A 22,481-nucleotide genomic window follows, 5' to 3' on the forward strand; every position below is an offset into this window, starting at 1 on the left:
GGATTGAGCCAGTCATTACACAGTGAACCATTCTTACATAGCAATTATACCCTCCCAGAATCCCTCACATCTGTGACCACCATTTCATGCTTTATTTTTCTCCATAGAACTTAAAAATTTGTACCACTGTATACAAGGTATTTATTTAGCTTACTGTCTCCTTACTAGATGTAAGTCCCAAGAAGGCAGAGAGTTTTTTGCCTGTTTTTGTTCAAAGCTGTATCCTTAGTGCCTAGACTAGTACCTAGCATACAGTTGGTGCTCAATAAGTATTTATTGAGCCAATGAATAAAGGGAGGAGTAAAAGCCATGAAATTGTTCAATAAGGAAGTAGCAGCCCTTAACCAGGTATCTGATTCTTCTAACAAACATTTGAGACACAAAGGAACTCAATCCAAGAAGGTTAAGGGCGTTCCCCAAAGTCACACAGCTAACAGTCCTGGACTCGAATCCAGGTCTGGATGAATCCATGCAAGCTCTTAACTGCTCTGTCCTGATTGCCAGGGTCCTTGTAAAAGGATCCAAAGGGAGGATCTGAGAATTTTCACTACCTCAAAAAGACCCGGTGCTGAAATGAGAAAACTGACAGAAAAGGGTTCATTGTTGGTCTTGGAAGAGCTCCCTGCCAGACGTCACAAAGACTTCTGTCTTCAGAACAGACTACCTGAGGGCAAACATGGAATCAATTGCATTTGGTTTTACCTCCCAGGATTTCAGGGAGGGGTGGTTTGCCTTCCAGGGACTTTCTCTACTGGCACAATATGGAACAAAGTCATAACTAAATGGATTCTACTGAGATGTCATAGGGACCAAGTTCTACTCAGCTGAGCATCAAAGGAAATTGGATGGAAGGGGACAGGGGTCCTCATTCTCATCCGTGTGTGAAAAGGTCAGTTAAGAAACCTTCTGTAGCCTTTGAACATGATCTCAGAAAAGGCAGACAATGAAGGTCTCTTAATTCAGTTAATTCCCTGGCTACAGTCTTGGCATATTCATTGAGTGTGGAATTATTCCAGAACTGTCTCGTCCTATAATGAGTTTGAAAAGGAAGAACTCTGCTCCTCAGATTTTACAGCGTGTCTGAGTAAGAAGGAATCTTAGCAATCAGTTAATATAATTAATTCTATAGATTGAAAAAAAACCCCAACACACTGAGAGGATGTATGATTCAAAGACATCCAAAGTCACATAGCCTAGGAAAAAAATCTCCCCTTCTTCTCTTTTCCTGTCCAGTGATCTGTCACTGAATCCAGATTACTCCTTTAGCCTAAATACAACCTAAGCATTTTAGTTAAAAAATAAAGTCATGGAACAAAGCACGAAAACCCACAGTGTATGAACTCAGCCAGCTATGTGAATGTGCTGACACGTAACAGCTGTATAATGCAGGGGCCAAGCTTTGGACTACACAATTCACGTGCTGGGTAGGCCACCAACCTTGGACGACCTGAACACGTAACTTCACATGGAAACTGGTGATGATAATAACGCTTCAGAGAGCTAGTGCAAAAGTTTAAATGAGATTATACATAGAAACGGCTTAGGGTAGTGCTCAACACACTGTAAGTGCTCCATAAATATTCACCAAGATGCTTAATATTTTTCCTTCATCAAGCTACAAATTTAAATTTTCTATCTCTCCTCTTCTCTCTCCTGTGATTTGGTACACAGGAATGGGCAGGGCACCTCCAGAACTAATTACACACCTCTATGTCCAGAAAAGCAATGATATTTCAGCACCAAGGACAGAAGCCCAGAGCCCCACACAAACCGTGAACTTCATCTCCTGTGATTATTTTAATAAGCAATGCCCATGGTTGTGGTAGTGGAGGTGACAAGGGTCATGGGCACCTTTCTAATTCTGTCCGAGCAGTATGAATACATCATCTTTTCATGCTACCAGTCAGCAAGGATTCAGCTCATTGGGACCTAGTCTGGCAGCTCCACAGGGACCCTACTGGCTGTTTCTTTCAGGCCCAGGCTGGATTGTCCCCTTTCCTGACCTAGGCTGGGGTCAACTGTTATGCCTCTACTCTGAAGTACCTGGAAGAACAGGGGGCTTGGAGCATTCACTCGTTCAGCAGCTCCAGATAGCATCTTCACTACCCCAGGTCTGTGTGCTGAGAATCTGGTTGTGAACAAGATGGACATCATCCCTACCCTTCTCCATCTTCCAGGGAGAGACATAAAAAATAGAATAACATCTACCATTTATTGAGCACCTGCTACTTTCCAGATCCCATTCCTCACACTAAATCCATATTCTCTCATTTAGTCTTTACTACAACCCTATGAAGGTTCATTTTACAAATGAAGGAACAGAGACACGGAGAGGCTAAGTAATTTCCCCAGAGCCATACAGCTGGTTAGTGCCAAGGGTGCGATTCTAACCTTAGCCGTCAGGCTCTGGATCCCACACTTTTAGCCACTGAGCTATAATCCTGCTCTTAATAACTAAGTAAGTAGACACAAAGAGCCACAAAACACATTAATATGTAATTAGATGTTTGTAATAAGTGCTATATAGAAAAACTCAAGGGCGCAGTGGCAGAAAATAAAGAGACAGAGACGTCATTAGTGAAGATTGTTGGGGAAGGGCTTCACTGACGAGGTGGCATTGAAGCTTCACGTCAAGGATGAGGAGGAATCAGTCATCTGAAGATCTGGAGGCAAGAGCTTTACTGGGGACCAAAACAGCATGTGCAAGAACTCAAATGAATGGAAAGAAGTCAAGGTGGCTGGAGTGAGAGCCTTGCTGACACATCTGAGCAGGTCAACTGCGAGAGAGGCAGACCCTACCTGATTGGTGGGGGGAATGCATCATCTACCTGGATATGGCAGGAAGCCCCACAGTGAACATGCTGAGGGAATCAGCGTGATACAGAGGCTAGGACTACAGACCCTGGGGCCAGATTTCCTGGGTTCTAGTCAGCCTCCCCACTTATAATCTGTGTGTTTAACTTAGCTAGCCTCTGGGCTCCCATCTGAAAACTGAGCCTGATAGGACTGCATTTCCATCATGGGGTAGTTTTGAGACTTGCAAGAAATAACCTCACTAAGGCATTTAGGACAGTCCCCGGCACACAGGAAACCCTTCACATGTGACTGTTACTACTGCCTTGTGCGAAGAAAGTGGACTTGTGTTTGATATCCAAGGGTGGGAGAAAAAAGAAGACTGAGAAGAGATGCCAAGTCAGGGGCCCAAATCCTGGGACCCAGAATCCCCTGACTTGGTAGCCATATGGTCTTCATGGTGCTTGGTGCCCAATCAGCTTCTACTTCCAAGAGGCTAAAGGTCCACTGAAGGCTAAGTGGTTTTCCACAATTTTTCACACATTTTAAAAAACAGTGTTTACAGCCTTTTGTTCTGTTTATAAATGTAATGCACGTCCTTCATGGAAAACTTAGAACAGAAAGAGAAAGCAAAGAAAAAAAAAAATCAAAGTCCACCTCTCAGAGATGACACCCTGAACATACTTTTGTCCTAGTCTTTTGTCTAACTTCGATGTATATTGTTTTGGAAAAAGAAAAGTTCCCAAGTTGACCTCAAAACGCATGTGGGGGCCAAGAAAGGAGATGCATACACAGCTTTGTGTGGGTGCTGGTGCAACGCAAAGCTTTATTTTGACATGCCTGCTATAATTGGATTAAATACAGTGAACATGCAAACAGTGATAAATGCACTGGTTGGGTTTAAGAAAAGCAAAGGGGAAATGCAATCTGCTTTCCCCATTGGAAATGAGATATTAATTATCTCCTCACATCAATCATGGTGCTATAAGACAGCTGGGGAGAGAGCCCATCTCTTGATAAGCAAGTTGGCACCAAAGGGCCTCCTGAGCACAGATTTGCTTGGAGGAGGTTCCTGGCCAGGCTCTCAATGGATTTGCCAACTATTGGCTAAACAGTTGCCTGTTTATACATCAAGGGAGGTGTGGGTCTGAAGATGAGTTCAATGTCAGAGAGAAAGGGCTGCTGAAGCTGCTTGGCTGTCATTCTGGTGCCCAGTCGGGGGGAGTGCTGTTTAGAGCAGGTGGGGTCCAGACCTGACAGCTGGAAGAAACTTGCTGATGTCACTTCCAACCTCAGGGCTGGGACCCCTCCTGGTTTCCTACTGGTCTAGCCTTCTTACCCGTCAAATGCTAGTTTCCATAAGAATTGGAGGAGTGCTTGCAAAATGTTAATCATATGTATGCCATTTTCAAGATTCTTCTCCATCATCACTGTCACTAAGTTGACACGCCCAACTAATTGTTCCAAGAGTTTATCCCTATATTCTCCCATTGAATTCTTCTAACAACTCTGACACACAGGTGCTTGATGTCACTCAGCCAAGGTCATACACCTAGAATCCAGAATGTGGATTCCTACCTGCTGTGCCAAGTGCTTTATGTATAGCACTTACAGGAAAGCTCCCTTAATAATTTTCTCTAAATCAACTTTGAATAGCTTCAACGGTGTTTTTGTTTTTTTTTAAACTGAGTCTTATTCTCAGCATAACTTCTATGAAACCATGGGGCAGACGGCTAATTCTATCAATTGTTGTTGATACACTTGCGATCAGTACCTAGCTTTCCCAGCACTCCTGTCTGTGAAGTACCTGAATCCACCTCTCACGCTACGGGTGGATGGGGAACACACTTTGGGAGACGCCGACTCTAGTAGAAAGGAGGGGAAGAACCTGATCTTTTCCTCTCCTGATCATTTCAACAATACTTCTGCTTAAAGTTAGCAGGATTCTGCTCTTTCAGTTGTACGCCCCAAAGGCAAAACTGCAGGTCCTGTCAGATGTGGTCATGAATCACGGCGTGATAAAATCAGGCCTTAAAAGCCAGACCGAGCCATGTTCCAGTCCCAGCTCTGTGGTCTGCTCGCTGTGGAACCTTAAGCAAGTAAAATCAACTCTGTAAGCCTCAGCTGTACTCATCTCGAAGATCTCACTTGCCAAGTGAGGTGGGAATGAGACAACACACCAGAAAGTGCGTGGTTCAGGGCCTTCCCAGGGTCAGGGAGGACACTCCGTCCTCCACAATGCCCATCTCCCTATTCACATTTTATAAAGATGAGGAAACAGAGGCTTGGAGAGTCAAAGCCATCTGTTGAAGTCCTATGGCCATCACATGAGCAAGCCAGCATTTCAACACAGGTGCCAGGCCTCCAATGTTCATGTACCTGCCCCTGTACCACAATGTGTCCCTGGGCTCAGTATGGGGGCCTGTGGACCTTGGATCAGCAAGAGAGGTCAGATGGACTGAGGCAGACAAAGTGTCAGAGGAAACCCTATTCTGGCTGGTGGAAAGGATCTTCCCTTTCTAGCCCCTATCAGACCACCCCCCCCCCAACCCCGCCGGCCCCCCGCAACAATCAGGTTGCAGACATTTGGTAAACTTCTCCAATGCTCCCTGAACAGAAGCCAGGAGTTCCAGGGTAACTGCAAGGACCTATTTAGTCTGCAAGGACATATTTAGTCCCTCAGTGAGCTTTAGGACACCTGCTTCTGCTCACCCTACAGAGGCTAACTGGGAAAACAGTAACTGTGCTGCGTGCCTTTCGTTGCATCAACTTTATTTTTGGAGGAAAGCAAGGAGAAATGGTGAACACAACACTCCCCTTCATTTAATTACAGGAACAGTCAGGACCAATTTGGCAGCTATTAAAATATTAGTTTGCCTTTATGCCATCCCTGTGGAGCAGGAGCTGGGAATCCACACTGGCTGCCAAGGGCTGAAGATGGGGACAGAAGGTCAACACTGCTATTAGGAGCCACGTGGAACTAAATACCGAGGCACCCTGTGGCCTATTTTGTATCTTACTGCTTGTTTTTGGTCCCTCCACATCGTTTGATCTTTTAAACTCTTTGCCTTTGTCACAATGTCTTTTATAAGGGCTGGTCCAGGAGCAGAGAGCATCAGAAGGAGACGTGTCTTCGGAGACCATCTTATTCATCCACTTTTCTTTTTTCAAAGGGAGAAAGTGAAGCCCAGAGAAGCAGAGTCGCTGCCTGAAAGCCACCCAGCATCCTGGAGGATGCTGGAGGAAGCATCCTGGAGGATGCTGGAGGAAAGCAGGCCCAGAATACAGACAGGCTGCATCATACAAGGGTTATGAGCTTGGGCTCTGGGGACACAGGCACCTGGGCCGGAGTCCTAGCACTGCTGTAACTATGTAGGCTTCACCAAATTACTTCACCTGAGTCTCAGTTTCCCCGTCTCTAAAACGAAGCTACTAAGTCACCATTGGAGCCAGAAAATCCAATGACACAAAGGAAGATAGAACTAAACAAGGGAGTCAAAAAGTACACACTTCCAGGTGTGAAATAAATACATGCTGGGGGGAGGTGATGTATAGCCAATAATACTGTATTGTGTATTTGGAAGTTGCTCAGAGAGTAAATCTTAGATGTTCTCATCAACAAGAAAAAAAATGTAACCATGTGGGGTGACAGATGTCAACTAGACTTAGTATGATCATTTTGCAATATATACAAATAACGAATCATTAGGTCATACACCTGAAACTAACATAATGTTATATGTCAATTACATCTCAATTAAAAAAATAAAAAGATCCCCCTCAGTGAACTACTTGGCTATTTGATGTGTTTATTTTACTTTAACCCAGTCCAGGAATAGCAAATAATTAAATGCCCCCCCCCCAATAAAAAGGAAAAGAAAAGAACTAACGGAGTCTAGGTGTGATTAAAGCATTTGAACTGCTTGATTTAGCCATATCTGAAGTCAGAGATCAAGGTTTTCCTTCCATTAACTTCCTTTACCCACTTAGTCTAGTTTAAGCTGGGTTTCTGTCATCTGCCACCAAGGGTCCTTTATAACACATCACCCGTGCAGGGTCTGAAGCCTAGCCATGCCCAGCTCTGTGCGATGGGGAGGGGACAACAGAAGACGCACAGTGGCTAGGGTTACTCATCAGCAGGTGAGGCCCCAGCTGACAGAGAGGAGAGGGTGGCAGGTAATGGCTCATTTTACTATGAAATTAATACTGCATTACTGCCCTTCATTCATTCAAGTAAGAGAAAACCAGCCAAGGGCTCATTCCTGGGTAGTGGAATGTGGGAGCTTTTCTGTTCGGAGATCCTTGGGTTTTAGTTTTAGCAGGAAGTGCCAACAACATCTTAGCCGGAAACTTTATGTTGTTCTGTGCCATGTGGGTATTACCTGTCAGCTACTGACGCACATCCACCAGACAGGTATTCACACACCCAGCGGGGTAACTCTGGCCCAAACACCATCTGTTTATTTCTCCCACCACAATATTTTCATCCTACACTTATCATAGCCATGACATCACCATCATCATCACCACCATCACATAGGGCATCTACTCTATGGTGGATGCTTTATATGCAGCATCTCATTTAATCCTCTCAACCCCAAGAGTGTAGGTCTATTGTTATTTCCACTATAAAGGTAAGGGAACAGGCTCAGAGAGGTTAAGATACCTGTCCAATGCAACATAGCTAGGATATGGCAGAGCAGGACTCTGATCCAGGAAGTACAACCTCAAGGCCCACGCTTTTAACCTCTGTGCTACATACCCAGTCCCAAGCACTGGGCCTAGAAATAGCGGACAGAGAATAAATACCAACTAGGCAGGAATAATAATATCAGGGTGGATAATAATTCAGACACAAGTCTATCAAATTACAATGGGCTCCTTTCTGATGAAACAGCTTTGCACAAAACACATATTACAAGGTTACCTGAGGTAACCTAAGAGCCTAGACACTAACATCTGGGCCAGTTTTGATAACTAACACCTGAATGGAATCTTGTTCAGCTCCACCTTGCTCCCAGGGGCTTTGGGGTCAGAGAACTGGGTTCAAATTCTAACACTTACCAGTTGTGTAACCTTGGGAAAACCATTTAGACTCCCCCAAACCCCTTTCATCTCCTGACAAATGGGGATAATGATTCTTATTTTGCATTGAGGGGCCCTAAGAATGAAATTGGATCCCACAGGGAAAAGGTCAGCGGAGCAAGGGCACTTATTAGGAACACATCACACAGTGGCTGTAATTCTTGATCTACCCAGGCCTCTCTCCCTTTAGCGGTGGGAACATGCTCACGCTAATCTGTAAATCATGCTGATTTACAGAGCATCCTCAAGTCTGGGGGCTCCATCTAAATGTAAAAAATGCAGGCTGTCAGTAGGATGGGAACAAGCTATAAACAGCTGGATGAAATCAGAGTTAGAATTTAGGCAATGACACAACAAAGGATTCTGGGGTTACATCTGGAGAGCTCAGGAGATGGAGCTCAAGGCTACCTTCTGGTCCCCGCCCCCCGGCCGTAGGTAACTCGGTAAACTGAGTTACAGAGCCAGCCAGAGGGCAGGTCAGTCAGCAGTTGCACAGAATGCCTGAAGCAGACTACAAACTGAAATGCCAGTGGGGGCCAGGTAGGGAAGGGGCACAGGAGAGGACAGGAGAACACGGGCTTTGTCTATGACCCAGGTGATAGCCTCCAAGGAGAAACCTGAGGCCCAGAGTCAGTGGACCTTTGGATCTTTTAAGATGAGCTGGATGTGCCTGGGAAACATTGCTATTTTTAAATGGGGCTATTCATTTTCAAATGGAGCACTTGAACTAAAACAAAACAAAACAAAACCAACACAAGAGCCAAACCAAAGAAAACACATTAACGAGCTAAAATTATCCCATGTGCTGCCAGGTTATGGTCTGAGTTCAAAGCTAGAAAAAGCTGCCAGCATGTCAGTGATCTGGGCTGGTTTTTTTTTAATGGTGTTTGCCATCAGGACGGTGAGGCCTATCATGTGATCTCCCCTAAAGGGGGCGCTTGAGACTGAATCCCTCGTAGCTGATCTCTGGCCACAGAGATATTGACTCTGCTGAAAGTGGGACTGCAGCATGCTATTTGTGGATCCAGATTGGGCTTCTTGGTGCCTTGAATCCCCGCCAATGTCTTGGGCAGCAAGAGTGAGGCACTGGTGAGGGCAAAGGGTGGGAATCAGGATATATGAGCTCAACTCCATGCTGGAATGAGACTCTTTTTCACCAGGAAGTAAGTTCCATGAGAATGAGGATTTTGTCTTGTTCAGCTCTAGAAGGGTGCCTGGCACATGCTTGGCACTGGGTGAGTGTTTGCTGAATGGCTGACCCAATGAATGATCTGGGGCCATCACTTAAATTATGGGACTCAGTCATCCCGCCAATAAAGTGGGAATGAACAATGGCTGCCCTACTTACCTCAAAGTGTTGCCATAATGAGATAATGGACCCAGGAAAGTGCTCAGTGTGTGTGTGTGTGGGGGGGGGTGCGTAAAGGGCTATTACGAGAAGAGATGTATTTACTATTATCCCTGTCCTTGGCTGACGGGAAAGACCGCTGCAGACCCGACATGGAAGGGGCAGGGGCCCACCCGAGCCATGCCTTCCTCCTGTCCTCTACTTTCCTCTAGGCTAGCCTCAAAGGAAGCCCCAAAGTGATCACTCAGATTTTCATTTCCATTTTGCACATGGGTAGGGGGAGGATGTGCTACCTTGCATTGTCCCGGCCGTGTGACTTCAGGAAATTCATATCTCGGTATCGGGAGAGAAATGCCACCAGCTGGTCATTCGTCCTGTGGAAACAAACCAAGAGGAAGGTCAGGGTCCTCCAGAGACCATGGACACTTTCTGAGTCTTGGCTTCCTTCGTGGTCACAGAAATAAGGTCCATACAGGCTAATAAAGCATCTTCTTTCATGGGTCACCACCCTAGGCTTACCACACTACATTAAAAGGGGATATTGGCGTGTTTGTATCCTACCTATCCTATAGCCTGTACACTCTTTGAGTATAAGCATACTACCTTAGCTGTTCTGGAATCTCCAGTGCTCAGCACTGGGCGTGGCAAACAGTAAGTCATTAGTGTGTAGCTCAATGCGATACACAGCAATCTCAGGGTCTTTGCACGTGCTGTCCTTGGGAAATTCTGCCTTGTATCTTTCCAGGTCTGGCTTGCTGTTATCATCCAGGTCTCCTTTCAAATGTAACCTCTTCAGAGACGCCTTTTCTGGCCACCCAACCTAATGTGGCATCAGCCTCCCCCACCCCCATCTTTATCATATCCCTTTATTTCCATTACTATTTTATTGTCACCTGCAAATGTTAAACTTGTTTATGTTATGATGTAAGCTCCATCAGGACAGAACCTAGTGGGACTTGCTCCTCACTAGCACATGGTAGGAGCTACATTAATGGTTGCTGGATGAATGAATACTAAGTCCTTGAATAACCAGTGGGCTACCAATTGAGAGAGCTTTAAAAAATATGAAGTGCGATCGAAACAGATGACGTCGTTCCCAGTATTGTTATCCCAAATTTATCGCCATCAATCTCGGTGCAGGCAGTGTAGTCACAGCTAATCAGCTTGTGCATACAGCTGTGACAGTATTTTAAAAGGCAGTCACACGGGTCTCCATCTGCCAGAAATGCAGTCGCCTCTTCTGCTGAATAAACCCAAACAGGTAAATGGTGCTGAAGTGACAGCTCCTTTATCATCTGCTCTGCTCAGGAATTTTTACTTAGAAGGAAAGGGTTAACCATTGTTTCAAAGTGGGAGACGAGATGGAGGCGGTGGAAAGGAAGGACACTCGTGGAACCGAAAGGAGGCTCTCAGAACTTTGGGGGGCAGGTAGGTGCCTTAGAAAGCAATGCCTGGGCTCTAGAAGCAGAAAGGTCTAGAGGCAGATCCCAGCTCCACTCCTGACCCAAGGGTGAGTGATTTAACATCTGGGTGGTAGGCTTCTCTGAACCCCCCTGACTGCCCAGCAGACAGTAGGCTCTCAGTACATATATAACGAATGGAAAGCTGGGAATATTTAAAGGGCATATAGTAGGTGCGCAATAAATGCAAAGTGCTTTGCTCCTTCCACCTGCCACCATCTGGTCTAAGCAGCCCCCACGCCTCACTCCTCTTCATTTCCCTGCAACTCCCTGCAGCCGCACCACTGCAAGCCCCTATTCTGTGATTGGATGACGCATGCTGACCAACTCATAATTCCAGTGGAGGGGGCACAAAGCAGTCAAGGGACGCTGCAGTGAAAACGAGCCCTGCTGGTGTCCCATCGTATTACTGAAATGAACACCAATACAGAGGCGGCCATTCTGGCGGTAGCAGAGAGACCCCCATCCGCACTGAGGTAAATCTGATAGGAACACGCAAGCCAAGCCCTGCTGAGGCACACAGAGGGAAATTCCAGGGATGCAGCCAAATGGCTAACCCCACGCATCTGCAAAACGGTGCATCTGGTGTGTGGACAATCCTGCCCACATGCTCCAAGGTAAAGCCCACGTGTGCCTCATACCAAGTTACAGACAGCCATGGGCAAAGGGCCTCCCGAAGTTGCGGGGAGAGGTGGGAACAAGATCAGCCCATAAAAAAAAAAATGAAAGCAAGCTCTCTTTCCAAACCCTAAAGAGGCCCATTCCATCTCCGTGTCTCAGCAGTTCCTGTTTACCAACCCCCTTGCCACTCTGGGACAGTTCATTATCGTAGTCCTGATGAATACGGGGACAAGTTAACCTCTGAATGGGTCCCTGGCAGCAGGAATAATAAATAGGACCTCTCAGCGGCCTCAGAGGGAGGATTGAAGGGGCCGGGCCGGGGCTCCTGGGCCCCCGTGCGAGAAGCCTCAGGCCTCCCAGGGTCAGTGGCTGCAGCTCCATTTGGCAACCCCAGAAAGCGCCTTTCAGGGCCCTGAGCTGGGGCCATTTTCACATTTACCGCTTCACCGAGTCCCCATCTGACGGGGATGAATAGGCATTTAGCGAATTTACTTAGCAATGCTTCCACATGAAATCGTCTCAAAAGATGACATCTTGGGGGAGGGAGGGCGGCTGGGGAGGGGGCTGCGGATTCCAGGCCCAGAGCCCGGGGAGGGAGAATGCGGGGGTGGGGTGGGGTGGGGGGGTAAGGCTGCCTTTCAAAGCAAAGTGCTGTGTGCCTGGCTTGGCTGGACTGGCGGGGTCGAGGGGACCCCTAACTCCCCCTCCCTGGGCTCCCTCCACCGGCCCCCTCACTCCCCCTCTCTCTCAGAGTAAAAAGCTTGCTCTGCACACTGAAACCAGTCTCCCAGCCCTTCTTCAAGGGGACACGCAATTCGGCTGGGGCCCAACTTTTCCTATCACTGCTTTCCAACGCCTGTCTATAATTGCCTACATAATATTTAGTTCTCCTCAGATAATTAACAGCTTGCGATCTGTTGACATTTTACCCAGTTCCAGCCTCTCTCTCTCTCCCTCATTCCCCACCACATACGTTTCTCACTCTTCCTCTTCTGGTGGAGTCATGTGCCAAGTGGCTCCCACCACTCATCACTTGTGCCTGTCCCTACCTTTTGTGAAAATCATTAGGAGACATGTTTCTTCGTCCACAGCCACTCCTCTGTGACCGTGACTCTGGGCCCCTCACTGGCAGCCTTCGTGGCCACTGGGATGTCTTTGTGGAAATACGTAAATAAGTAAATGTTAAAATAAGTGATTTATTTTAATAAATAAGTCATTTATTTCAATTAATAAATTGGCTATAATATAAACAAACTTATTGGAACCATGTGAAAATCTCTGTTGAAATGAGGGAATAAGTGAATGATAGATAAGCTCCAAACATTACAAAAATTTAAAAAAAGGGGCTGCCTGGGTGGCTCAGTTGGGTAAGTGTCTGACTTCGGCTCGGGTCATGATCTCATGGCTCATGAGTTCGAGCCTCGGGTCGGGCTCTGTGCTGACAGCTCAAAGCTTGGAGCCTGCTTTGGATTCTGTGTCTCCCTCTCCCTCTGCCCCTCCCCTGCTCACGCTCTGTCTCTCTCTCTCAAATATAAACATTAAATTTTTTTTTTCAAATAAGCTCTAAACCACGACCATTTATGAAATTGTCCACCATGCCCCAGACCCTGGAGCAGATGTTTGCCACATTTTACTGCATTTAATATTCACAAAGACTCTATAAGATGCTAGTTTCATTCCCAATTTGCAGATGGGCAACTGAGACTCAAAAATTGCCGCTTAGTGAAGCACAGCGTCAGGATTAGAATCTGAATCCAGATGTCAGAGAGTGTCATGCCCTTTGCTACTAGACTGTTTGCATAAATGAATGAGTGAATGAATGAATGAAGGAATGAACAAATGAGTAAATGAATGAATGAATGAATAAATGAATGAACGAGTCAATGAGTGAATGAATGAGTGAACAAATGAACAAGTGAATGAATGAGTTCCATGCCAGGTGTAGGTGCTCAAATGCCCCCCTATTCAGAGCCTGGTCTTTGGATGAACGGCCTCCATCCACTGTTACTAGAAATGCAGTAACTCAGGCTCCACCTCGGACCTACTGAGTCAAATTCTGCATTCTAACAGGATTCCCAGGGGATGCGTGTGCCCTTTAAAGTTTAAGAAGGGCTGCTTTAAGTGAAGCATGAATATGGTAGTTAATTCTCTTCCTCTTTTCCTTCTTCATCTTTTCCCTAAGGCCTGCTCCTGAAAGCCTGGACTTGCAGCAAGTTACTTTCGTCTCAGTAAGCCTCAGGTGTTGGGAGTATTAAATAAAATAATGCCTGAAGATCTGTGCCGTAGCACCGGGCATATAGTAAGCCCTTGATAAATGTTAGCTGTTATTTAATAGTATTATTATTGCCATCTTGAATATCAGAAGCTTAAGACATTTTGAACTGGAGACAGCAGTATAATGACCCAGCCAGATTTGAACTTGGAAAGCTTTCTGTGCTTAAGCCCCAGGGGATGCCCTGTGGAGCATGGTTTGGGAAATGCCCCATCGAACGGACCTGTCTCCTCTCCCGGCTGGTGTGAGAGTTAGGAACTGGCTCCCGGGGGGCCACCTCGACACTGTGTGTCTAAGATGCATAATGGTTCTGGGCACGAGGACTCGGGGGGAGGAGGACAGCTCAGCTCTCAGGTCCCTCTAGTACCCAGGAGCCCGGTCACAGCCGAGCCTGCCTGCTGGCAGCCTGAAACAGGGCAAGGAGGGAACGGGGACCTTCTCAGCCTCCACTTGGAAAGAGCACAACACAGAGCCAGCCCTCAACTGCTCTACGTTCCTCCTGCCCACCAGGCTGTGGCCCAGAACCCCCTTCTCTGATACAGGATGCTGAGAAGAATCTGCCAGAGGTACTCCCGACTACCGGCAAGGCAAAAGCTAAGCACAGAGTTTTTGTGAATGTCAGGACTCAAGACTTCCACCCGCTGATGCTGCCGGGTGTGTGCAGACCCCAGGGGCACCAGATCCAGGCCTCGCGGATGTGGCGGGTGGGCCATGTGAGGATCAGAAATGTGTGTGGGTGGCAGGAGGTGGAGGACCAGGGCACTGGGCAAGCCGAGCATGCTAAGGGTGGAGACACCTTCAGTGTGAGCTCAGAATAAACACACCGTGTTTCCCCAGCTTCCACTGCTCTATCATCTGCACGGTTCTTTCAGACACATGTTCAATTTAACGTTCAATTCAATAGCGCTTCAGCTTTACCCTATGTGACAATATCTGCAGTATGTGATGTACTTTTTTTTTTTTTTTTTTTTACAAATCTTAAATTCTGGTAAAATACACCTAACAGAAAATCTGCCGTCTTAACCATTTTTACGTGTTAAAGTTCAGTCGTATTAAGTACCTTCGTACTGCTCTGCAACCATCAACCACCATACCCCTCCAGAATGCTTTGTATCTGGCAAAGCTGAAACCCTGTACCCATGAAAACAAGAACTCTCCATTTCCCCCTCCCCCAGCCGCTGGCAGCCCCCGTTCTGCTTCCTGTCTCCGTGAACACATTCATAGAGGAGTCAAAGTCCAGGAACCTCCTATAAGGGGGATCATACAGTACTTGTCTTTTTGCGACTGGCTATTTTTCCCCTTAGCACAATGTTCTGAAGGGATACCCATGTCATAACATGTGTATTTCTGTTTCGAGGCTGAGTAATTCCGATACACCATTTTTATGTTTTTTTTCCCCCGTTACACATGAAAAACAATAATGACTACGTATCTGGGTACCTCCTAAAGCACCTGGGCCACCAGGGGCATATGGAGAGCAGTCAGCTGTCCCGGTTTGTCCAGCCCTGAGAGGGGATCCAGGACATAGATGTTTCAGTTTTAAAATCAGATGGTCCTGGGACACCTGAGTGTCTCAGGCACTTAAGCGTCCAATTATTGATTTCGTCTCAGGTCATGAACTCACGTTGGAGCCCTGCATCGGGCTCTGCGCTGGTCATGGAGCCTGCTTGGGACTGACTCTCTCTCTCTCTCTCTCTCTCTCTCTCTCTCTCTCTCTCCCTCCCTCCCTCCCTCCCTCCCTCCCTCCCTCCCTCCTTCTCTGCCCCTTCCCTGCTCACGCGCACATGCGCGCGCTCTCTCTCTCAAAAGATTAAATAAATATCAGATGGTCCTGGCGAACCAACTTGAGCTGGTGGCATACACGTCTGCTGAGAGCCATGTGACCCCAGAAAAACGTCATACTCGTCCTTTTCTGAGGAGCCCAAGAGTGCAGAAAACCATGCTGGGGGAAGCACGTAACCCTTCCCGATGCTTTAATTTATGCTGAAATTACCATCCTACAGCTTAGCCCACAGCAAGACAGACCAATTAATGGCAAGAACAACAGAAAGAACAGCATCTAACACTTGAGGGCCTGCAGTGGGGACCACTCTCCGCAGCACTCTGCATCTGTTAACCCACTTAGTGCTCACGGCACCCCTATGAAGCAGGTGCTGGGACACTCACAGCCCTTGTTATTACAAAAAGGGGAGCGTGTGTGTCCATGGCTTTTTTATGTAAGGATCTATCATGCTGATCTGTCTAATCGGCACATAAAGTAGACTTCATCCTCCTAAGGGCAACACAGAATCTCATGGAAGGGACACAGCCAGTCTCCTAGCGATGGACATTTATGTTGTTTGCTTCCCTTACAGATACCGCTCCTAGGAACCTCCTTGAGCGTTTCTCTTTCCCATATGTGGGTCTGATAGCTTTCTGTAGGATTCAATTCCCAGATGCGGCATTGTTCGTGCAAAGGGCACTTTTTAGTGTCTCTTTGCTTTTAGAAAGGCACGTTACGTAGACTGAGGCTACGCCCAGAGCCAGGACGGGGCTCACACCATCACGCAGGAACCAAGCCAGTGGGCTCCCAGGAATATGGGGAGGGGGAAGGAAATGGCAAAGGTGATGAAAGGGGTGGGGGAGTTTTCCTGGGGAGGCTGGTGGGCTTCTTTGGCAGGCTAAGCAGGACTAGCAAGGGCCTTCTTGCTTCCCCATGGTACCAACAGCCAGTGGGACAGGAATGAGCCTCCATCAGGCAGCGAGGTGTGTGTGTGCATGTGTGTGTGGTGTGGGGTGTGCAGAACTATCCAGTGCCCGGGGCAGCTGCTCCAGCTGGTGCCCATCTGTCTGTTAATAGCACAGGGATTTTCAACCAGGGCACCTTGGACAATACTTTTCAGGATCCTGGCTATAGTTGTGAGATGGGTGGGCACTGGATCTAATTCCGTTCTGTTCTTCCTGGACTTGACACTAGATGTGCAACAAATAATTGCCCTCATTCTTAATAAATGCCCCAGGGGAGCACTGGCGTGCAGGGCTCGTGGCCATCAAGGCAGAGAGCTTTGTCATTCACTCGTATGTATGTCCCTGCCTTTGACCACAATGTTTCCTCTACTGGACATGCTTTTCCCTGTGTCTTTGAACTGGAGCGGGAGAGGAGAATGTGAAGCAGTCAGAAAACACTTAGTAACGATTGCAGGAACCATGCCTGTGTTGCTCATTGTGTTAACTATGCCTCCCCCTTTCACCCACAATTCCCCCATCACACAGGAACTAGTTGATACATGAATAAAGTAGGACACAAAGAGATTTAATGACTTGGCTGAAGTCTTGCAGGAAGGTGGACTACAGACTTGGACCTTCGCATTCCAGGCCCAAAACATGACTCTTTGCAATCCTGATCTCCTCATGCTGGATCAGCTTGAGGAGTGCCCTCCGTTTCTTTCCAAGGACAGCCAGGCGGGAAACAGGCACCTGAAACTGCAGCCACCTTCTAAGGGCACCCATCATCGAACACACACTGCATGTCACAAGGTGACACAGATACGGCCTCCTAAGTGTGGGCCTTTCTGCTGCGCTGGTCTAAAATCGGAGCCCTAGCCACTGGGTTTCTCTCGCTGCATTCTGGCTCACAGAAGGATTCAAACCCATTTTTCCACATGGCTTATTTCTTTTTGGGTGTTGGGAGGGGGGTGGGGAGATCCTGTCGATGCTCTGTCCATGACCCTCCAGGCAGGTTTTGCTTGGACCTTACCAAGTCTTCTTGTCTACTAGCAAATCTCTCAGGAAGGCCAGAATTCCAGAACAACACAAAGAAAGGTCAAGTTCAGGGTTCTCCGCAGACGAGCCAAGAGCCAAAGCACTGGAGATAAGAGAAGGGCAATCACTGATTGATCTTACAGAGCCAAAACGAGGAGTGAGACCCACTTCTGCGAAGACACAGTGGAAATGTATGGAAAGACCTAGGTACTGTATTTCTTCCTCGGCCCTGTGGGCGTACTTACAGCCACTGTTGGTACCCAAGGAAAAGTGAACTGGATAAAATGCTGCCCCAGCTTTCAGATTCCACTCTAATCCATCCTCCGGAAAGCAGCTGCAGGATTTTTCTAGAACCTAAGTCTGCTTGTATCCCCTCTCTACTTAATACCCTTCAGTGGCACTTTGTCCCCTGTAGAACAATGCTCTTAACTCCTTAGCAAGGTATATAGAGTGGTTTGTGAGCTGGCCTGGCTGCTGAATCTCTGGCATTATTTGAAGTTTTCTAAATGTTCTGTGTTTCCCGTGACTTTGAAAAGTCGCATAAAACTGTGCTCTCCTGGAAACATGATTTCTTACCCCCTGACAGGGCGGGTGCCAGATACCTGGAACAGCAGTAGATAAGGTGGTCATGGTCTCTGTCCTCCAGGAGCGCAGAGGACAGTGGAGAAGGCAGACAGACAGGTAGATTCTTATGATATGGGGTGAACTGCCAGGTGAAATAAGGCACCGAGCATCCTGGAGACACCAGGGGAACAGCTCTTCCCCTCCACGCAGCCGGGCAGCAAACTGGGGAGCCACCTGGCTAATAAAACTCAGTCACTTTTGATTGGATTTATCTTTCTGTTACCAGAGAAACCGATGCAGAATTAAAACATGCTCACTGCATTGGCAGGAACTGGCAAACCATTTCTCAAAGCCTCAACGCTTTCACAAAACACTTGTAAGACACACATTTTTCATTTTAAACATACATAAGCCATTCTAAGAGGCAGTTTATCTGACTTTCCATCAGTGGGAACTCTTAACATGTCAGCCCTTCCTGCAGACGGCTGTAATGGAAAGGTAACTGACAAGAATCAGCGCCCCGGAGGCCATGCCTGATCCTGGAACACTGCTGGAATCATGAATGCAGAACTAAATTGCCATTCAGCCTTGTGTGTGTGAGCGCGTGTGTGTGCATGTGAAGTCTGTTTGATTGTATTTTAATTTTCTGAAATCTGGTTGTCCTCATATGCCACGAGACATCTCAAATGAGCAGAACATTTGGTTAACCAAATTCTGCATCCCCTTACGATGACTGATTACAGCCAGTTATTTGATTTGCTTTTGGGCAAGAAGAGAGGCCTGCTTTGGAGGACACAGAAAGACTGAATCTTAAGAGTAAACGTGATCTATGGGAGAGAACCAAAACTTGGCTACAACGGAAGCTGTGTCTGCAGAAATTTCTCCCTGATCTTTGCCACTTTGTGCTATTTGATTTTGAGCAAATTCCTGAAGCTGGTTGAGCCTCAGTTTTCTAATCTGCAAAACGGGGATAAAAATGGTACCTGAGACACCTGTGTGTTGTGGGTAAGGCACCCATAGTGCCTGGCCCATGGCTGGTGCTCAGTAAACAGAAACCCCCATATCCTTTGCTTCGAAATGCCAGAGGAAAGGCATGCCCACCACTTGCCAGACCTCCATCATGCTGTGTGACATTTCTAATCCTACCCGCCTGTGTGCCTAGCCCAGAATAAGTTACGTATGTTCAAGTCCCTTGACTGTAAACTACCTGATGACAGGAACTTTCTCTGATTCATCTTTATTTTCTCAGTGTCCGGCATAGGCCTGAAACACACATTCTAGCAGCTTGATGTCTATGAGTCCCCCTGCTCATTTCTGAGGGGCTCAGCCCGTCTGTACTGCATTCCAGAATGAGGACCTTTGTTCCCTATGCTGGGACCATCCTTCCCATATATTCGCCTGTTAACCCCCAACTGTCTTTCCAAGAACTGGCCCAGGGTCACATCAACGGGAACAGGCTGGAGTATAAATGAGAACTAAACTGAATGAAATTTTATTGATAAGCTCAACTCTCCATCTGCGTGTATGGCTGAGAACAGAGTTCTTTTCACCATTCCACACTCCCCTGGGTTTGCTCAAATGACAGCAGTGACCCATCATAATAATTTCTCTATTCCAGTTTCACCAGATGGACATCCCTAACTCACCAACAATAAATATACTGATGTGTGGAATGTTCACAATAATGAGCCTGAGACCAGAGAGATGTCGGTTCAAGTCCCGGTTCCACCACTTACCGGCTGCGTGTCCCTGGGCGTGTCATTTCTGCGATTTGAAGCTCAGTTCCCTCATCTTTAAAACTGAGGATGAGGATGTCTACTTCATAGGGTTGCTGTGACGATTAAGTCAAATACGACAATATTAACTGTTGCCTGCTACTGAAAGATCCAGGCTGATACAGATACACAGGCACTAGGAGTGCTGTAGGACAGGATACTGAATGGTGGGCAGGGGAAAGCCACACACCGAGACTGGGTAACCTAGCCCGCAGAACGCTACAATGTAGCTACTATTCTTAAGGCTGCTGTTACTCCCCTTACTTCTCCAGCACTAGGTTCTGTATTTTGCCGCTGACAGGATACAACAAGCATCTCCATCCCCTGGAACTTCAGGGTCAGGTCAGTTCTGCTTTCAGTCCCAGAGCAGGACTGAGCTCAAAGGACAGCTGACTGTCATGGATCACCTTGGGCAGCCTGCCAGGTCCCCTAGCCTGTCCTTTCCGGAATAGGATCCGAATGCATTGGAACACAGAAGAGAAGCCACATACTCCTCCGTGGAAAAGCAAACGTCTTGCCACCTCTGCAAACCTCAAGCGGACACAGATTCTTGGCTCAAGAGACTGATTCTAGGGGACGAGGACATGCTGCATCCAGAATCTTCTTTCCTCGCAGATTCTAAGCCTATTTATTTTGGAGGGTTGATGAGAAGTTATACAAGAAATCAGGCTGTTTAAACAGAGGACACAGGCTCTGAGGTTGTAATTTGGCAGTTGCTAGAGGCAAAAGCTTCTGAAATGTTTTAAAAGAGAATTTATCACATAGATGAATGGTTCTCAAACTGCGTCTGGGGCAGCGCTAGGTTCCACTTGGCCAGTGGGGCCTCAGGACAGCTCACTTGAAATTTCTCCAGAGAAATCTGTCACCTACTTTCCACACTGGGAGAAGTTTCAATTGGTAGTAAAAGATTTAGTAGAATAACAATGTAAGTTGAAACGTGATTAAAGAAGATGGCCAATTCAGATTCTAATTTGGGGGGGAGGGGCAGGGAGGGCAGAGTATAGCAGGTGACTAAGTCTGTGTAGCAGGACTGGCTGAACTCCACCCTCACTAGACTGTCTGACCTTGGGCGGGAACACTTTCCTGGAGCACTCTTGCATTCTGAGCAATGGGCATCATGATAGGACACATTTTGTATGGCTGTTTTGAAGATAAAGAGAATGATGCATGGAGGTTATAAGCACTTAGCATGGGTGCTTGGTATACAGCAAGCACTTAGTAGGTACTAAATGTGTTACTGTTGGGGCTGGGGAATAAATTCCTTTCTTCTGCCCTCCCTCCCTTCTTTCCTCCCCTCTCCTTTTACACATTTTTGAGCATTGCCTAAATGCCAAAAATTGTGTTGAGTTCTGATGTTAGATAGGAATTCAGCTTTTTAGACCACTGGTATCACTTTGAGTCGCACAGACCTATTTCAAGGAGGGGTAACTTTCCCAGGTTTTATTGGACTATGAACTCAGACTTCCTGCTCTTTGGGTAAAAGTCATTCATTTCCGGGTATTCCTGAGGTGTTTACTCAAAGAGAATACCTTACGTCCACTCCCCTTGTGTTCCTGACTGATAGTGACAGAGTGTTTCTTAAAAAAATACTTGGGGGCGCCTGGGTGGCTCAGTCAGTTAAGTGTCCGACTTGGGCTCAGGTCATGATCTTGGGGTTCATGAGTGTGAGCCCCACATCCGGCTCTGTGCTGACAGCTCAGAGCCTGGAGCCCGCTTTGATTTCTAGGTCTCCCTCTCTCTGCCCCTCCCCTGCTCATGCTCTGTGTCTCTCTCTCACTCTAAAAACAAATAAACATTAAAAAAATTAAAAAAAATATTTACTGTCATCTGGGACTATTCCGAAAACCTGTTCACATATAATAATGCTGAAAGGTACTATTACAAGTTCATCGATCACTGATAAAATATTTTCCAGTGCTGGTCCTTGAATATTCAAATGGTTTGGATTGTAAAAGAGGTTTATGTTGTAAACTGTAAAACACGATGTGTGCCAGATGGGAGCAGGTCTGTTTTGTTCATATCACTATATCCCACATCCATCCAGTCAGCAAACATTACCGTTACACCTACTACATGTCAAGATACTGTTCTAGATGTTGGAGGAACAGTGACGATTGAGACCAGTCTCTGTGAGAATTGACCCCTAGTGTCTCGAGGCACCCACCGTATGCCTTGGATTAGCTTTTCTCCCATGTATTACAAACGGTACTAGTTATAGACCATTCTTGCAAGAATCAAGAAAAGAGCCATTCTGATCATTTTCTGTGTTCTGAGGTTCCCACAAGGAACCCCCGTTAAGAAAGGTGCGGCTGGCACAATGTGTGGCACTTAATAGTTGCTTAAGACCTACAGGGACAAACGCTGAATGGAATCCCTAAGGCTCTGCCAGGTTCCTGAAATGGAATTCATAAACTCACATGGCATCCCTTTCATGCTAAGGCAGATAGATAAATGGGCAGGTGCAGCTGAGACGAGCCCCACTGAGTGACAGCCAGATGTGCCACTGGTCTGCAGGGACATTGCTCGGCATCAGGTGACCTGGTTCTAAAGCCTACTGTGTGAACTTGCAAGCTACTTTATCCTGAGTCTCAGTGTCCTGGTCTGAGGGGGGTAGAGAACTGATGAGATCACGTGTGTGAAGGTTTATTGGCCTAGGGCCTGGCACACAGGAAGTGCCTGGTTATCCCAGAGCTGTTGTTACTCAGGACCTCTGAGGGATGGACAAGGAGGCCTGGCTTCCCGAGGCACACCACACTGCAAGCTGCAGTCAGCAGGTGTTTCCCCGGGGAAGCCAAGCCCGTGGGGTGCTGACATGGCCCAAG

At 47.0% G+C, this 22,481-nt stretch overlaps 1 protein-coding gene across 1 annotated transcript in view; it reads right to left on the reverse strand.

Moving 5' to 3' along the window:
* XYLT1 (xylosyltransferase 1) overlaps positions 1 to 22,481 on the reverse strand; it is a 311,804-nt gene that overhangs the window by 38,499 nt on the left and 250,824 nt on the right. The window contains exon 6 of the mRNA XM_042972051.1: positions 9,520 to 9,600. Within this exon, the coding sequence (XP_042827985.1) occupies positions 9,520 to 9,600 (81 nt within the window). The remainder of the gene's footprint in view (positions 1 to 9,519; positions 9,601 to 22,481) is intronic.

The sequence above is a fragment of the Panthera tigris genome, chromosome E3 (assembly GCF_018350195.1).
Source record: "Panthera tigris isolate Pti1 chromosome E3, P.tigris_Pti1_mat1.1, whole genome shotgun sequence".
NCBI classification, from domain to species: domain Eukaryota; kingdom Metazoa; phylum Chordata; class Mammalia; order Carnivora; family Felidae; genus Panthera; species Panthera tigris.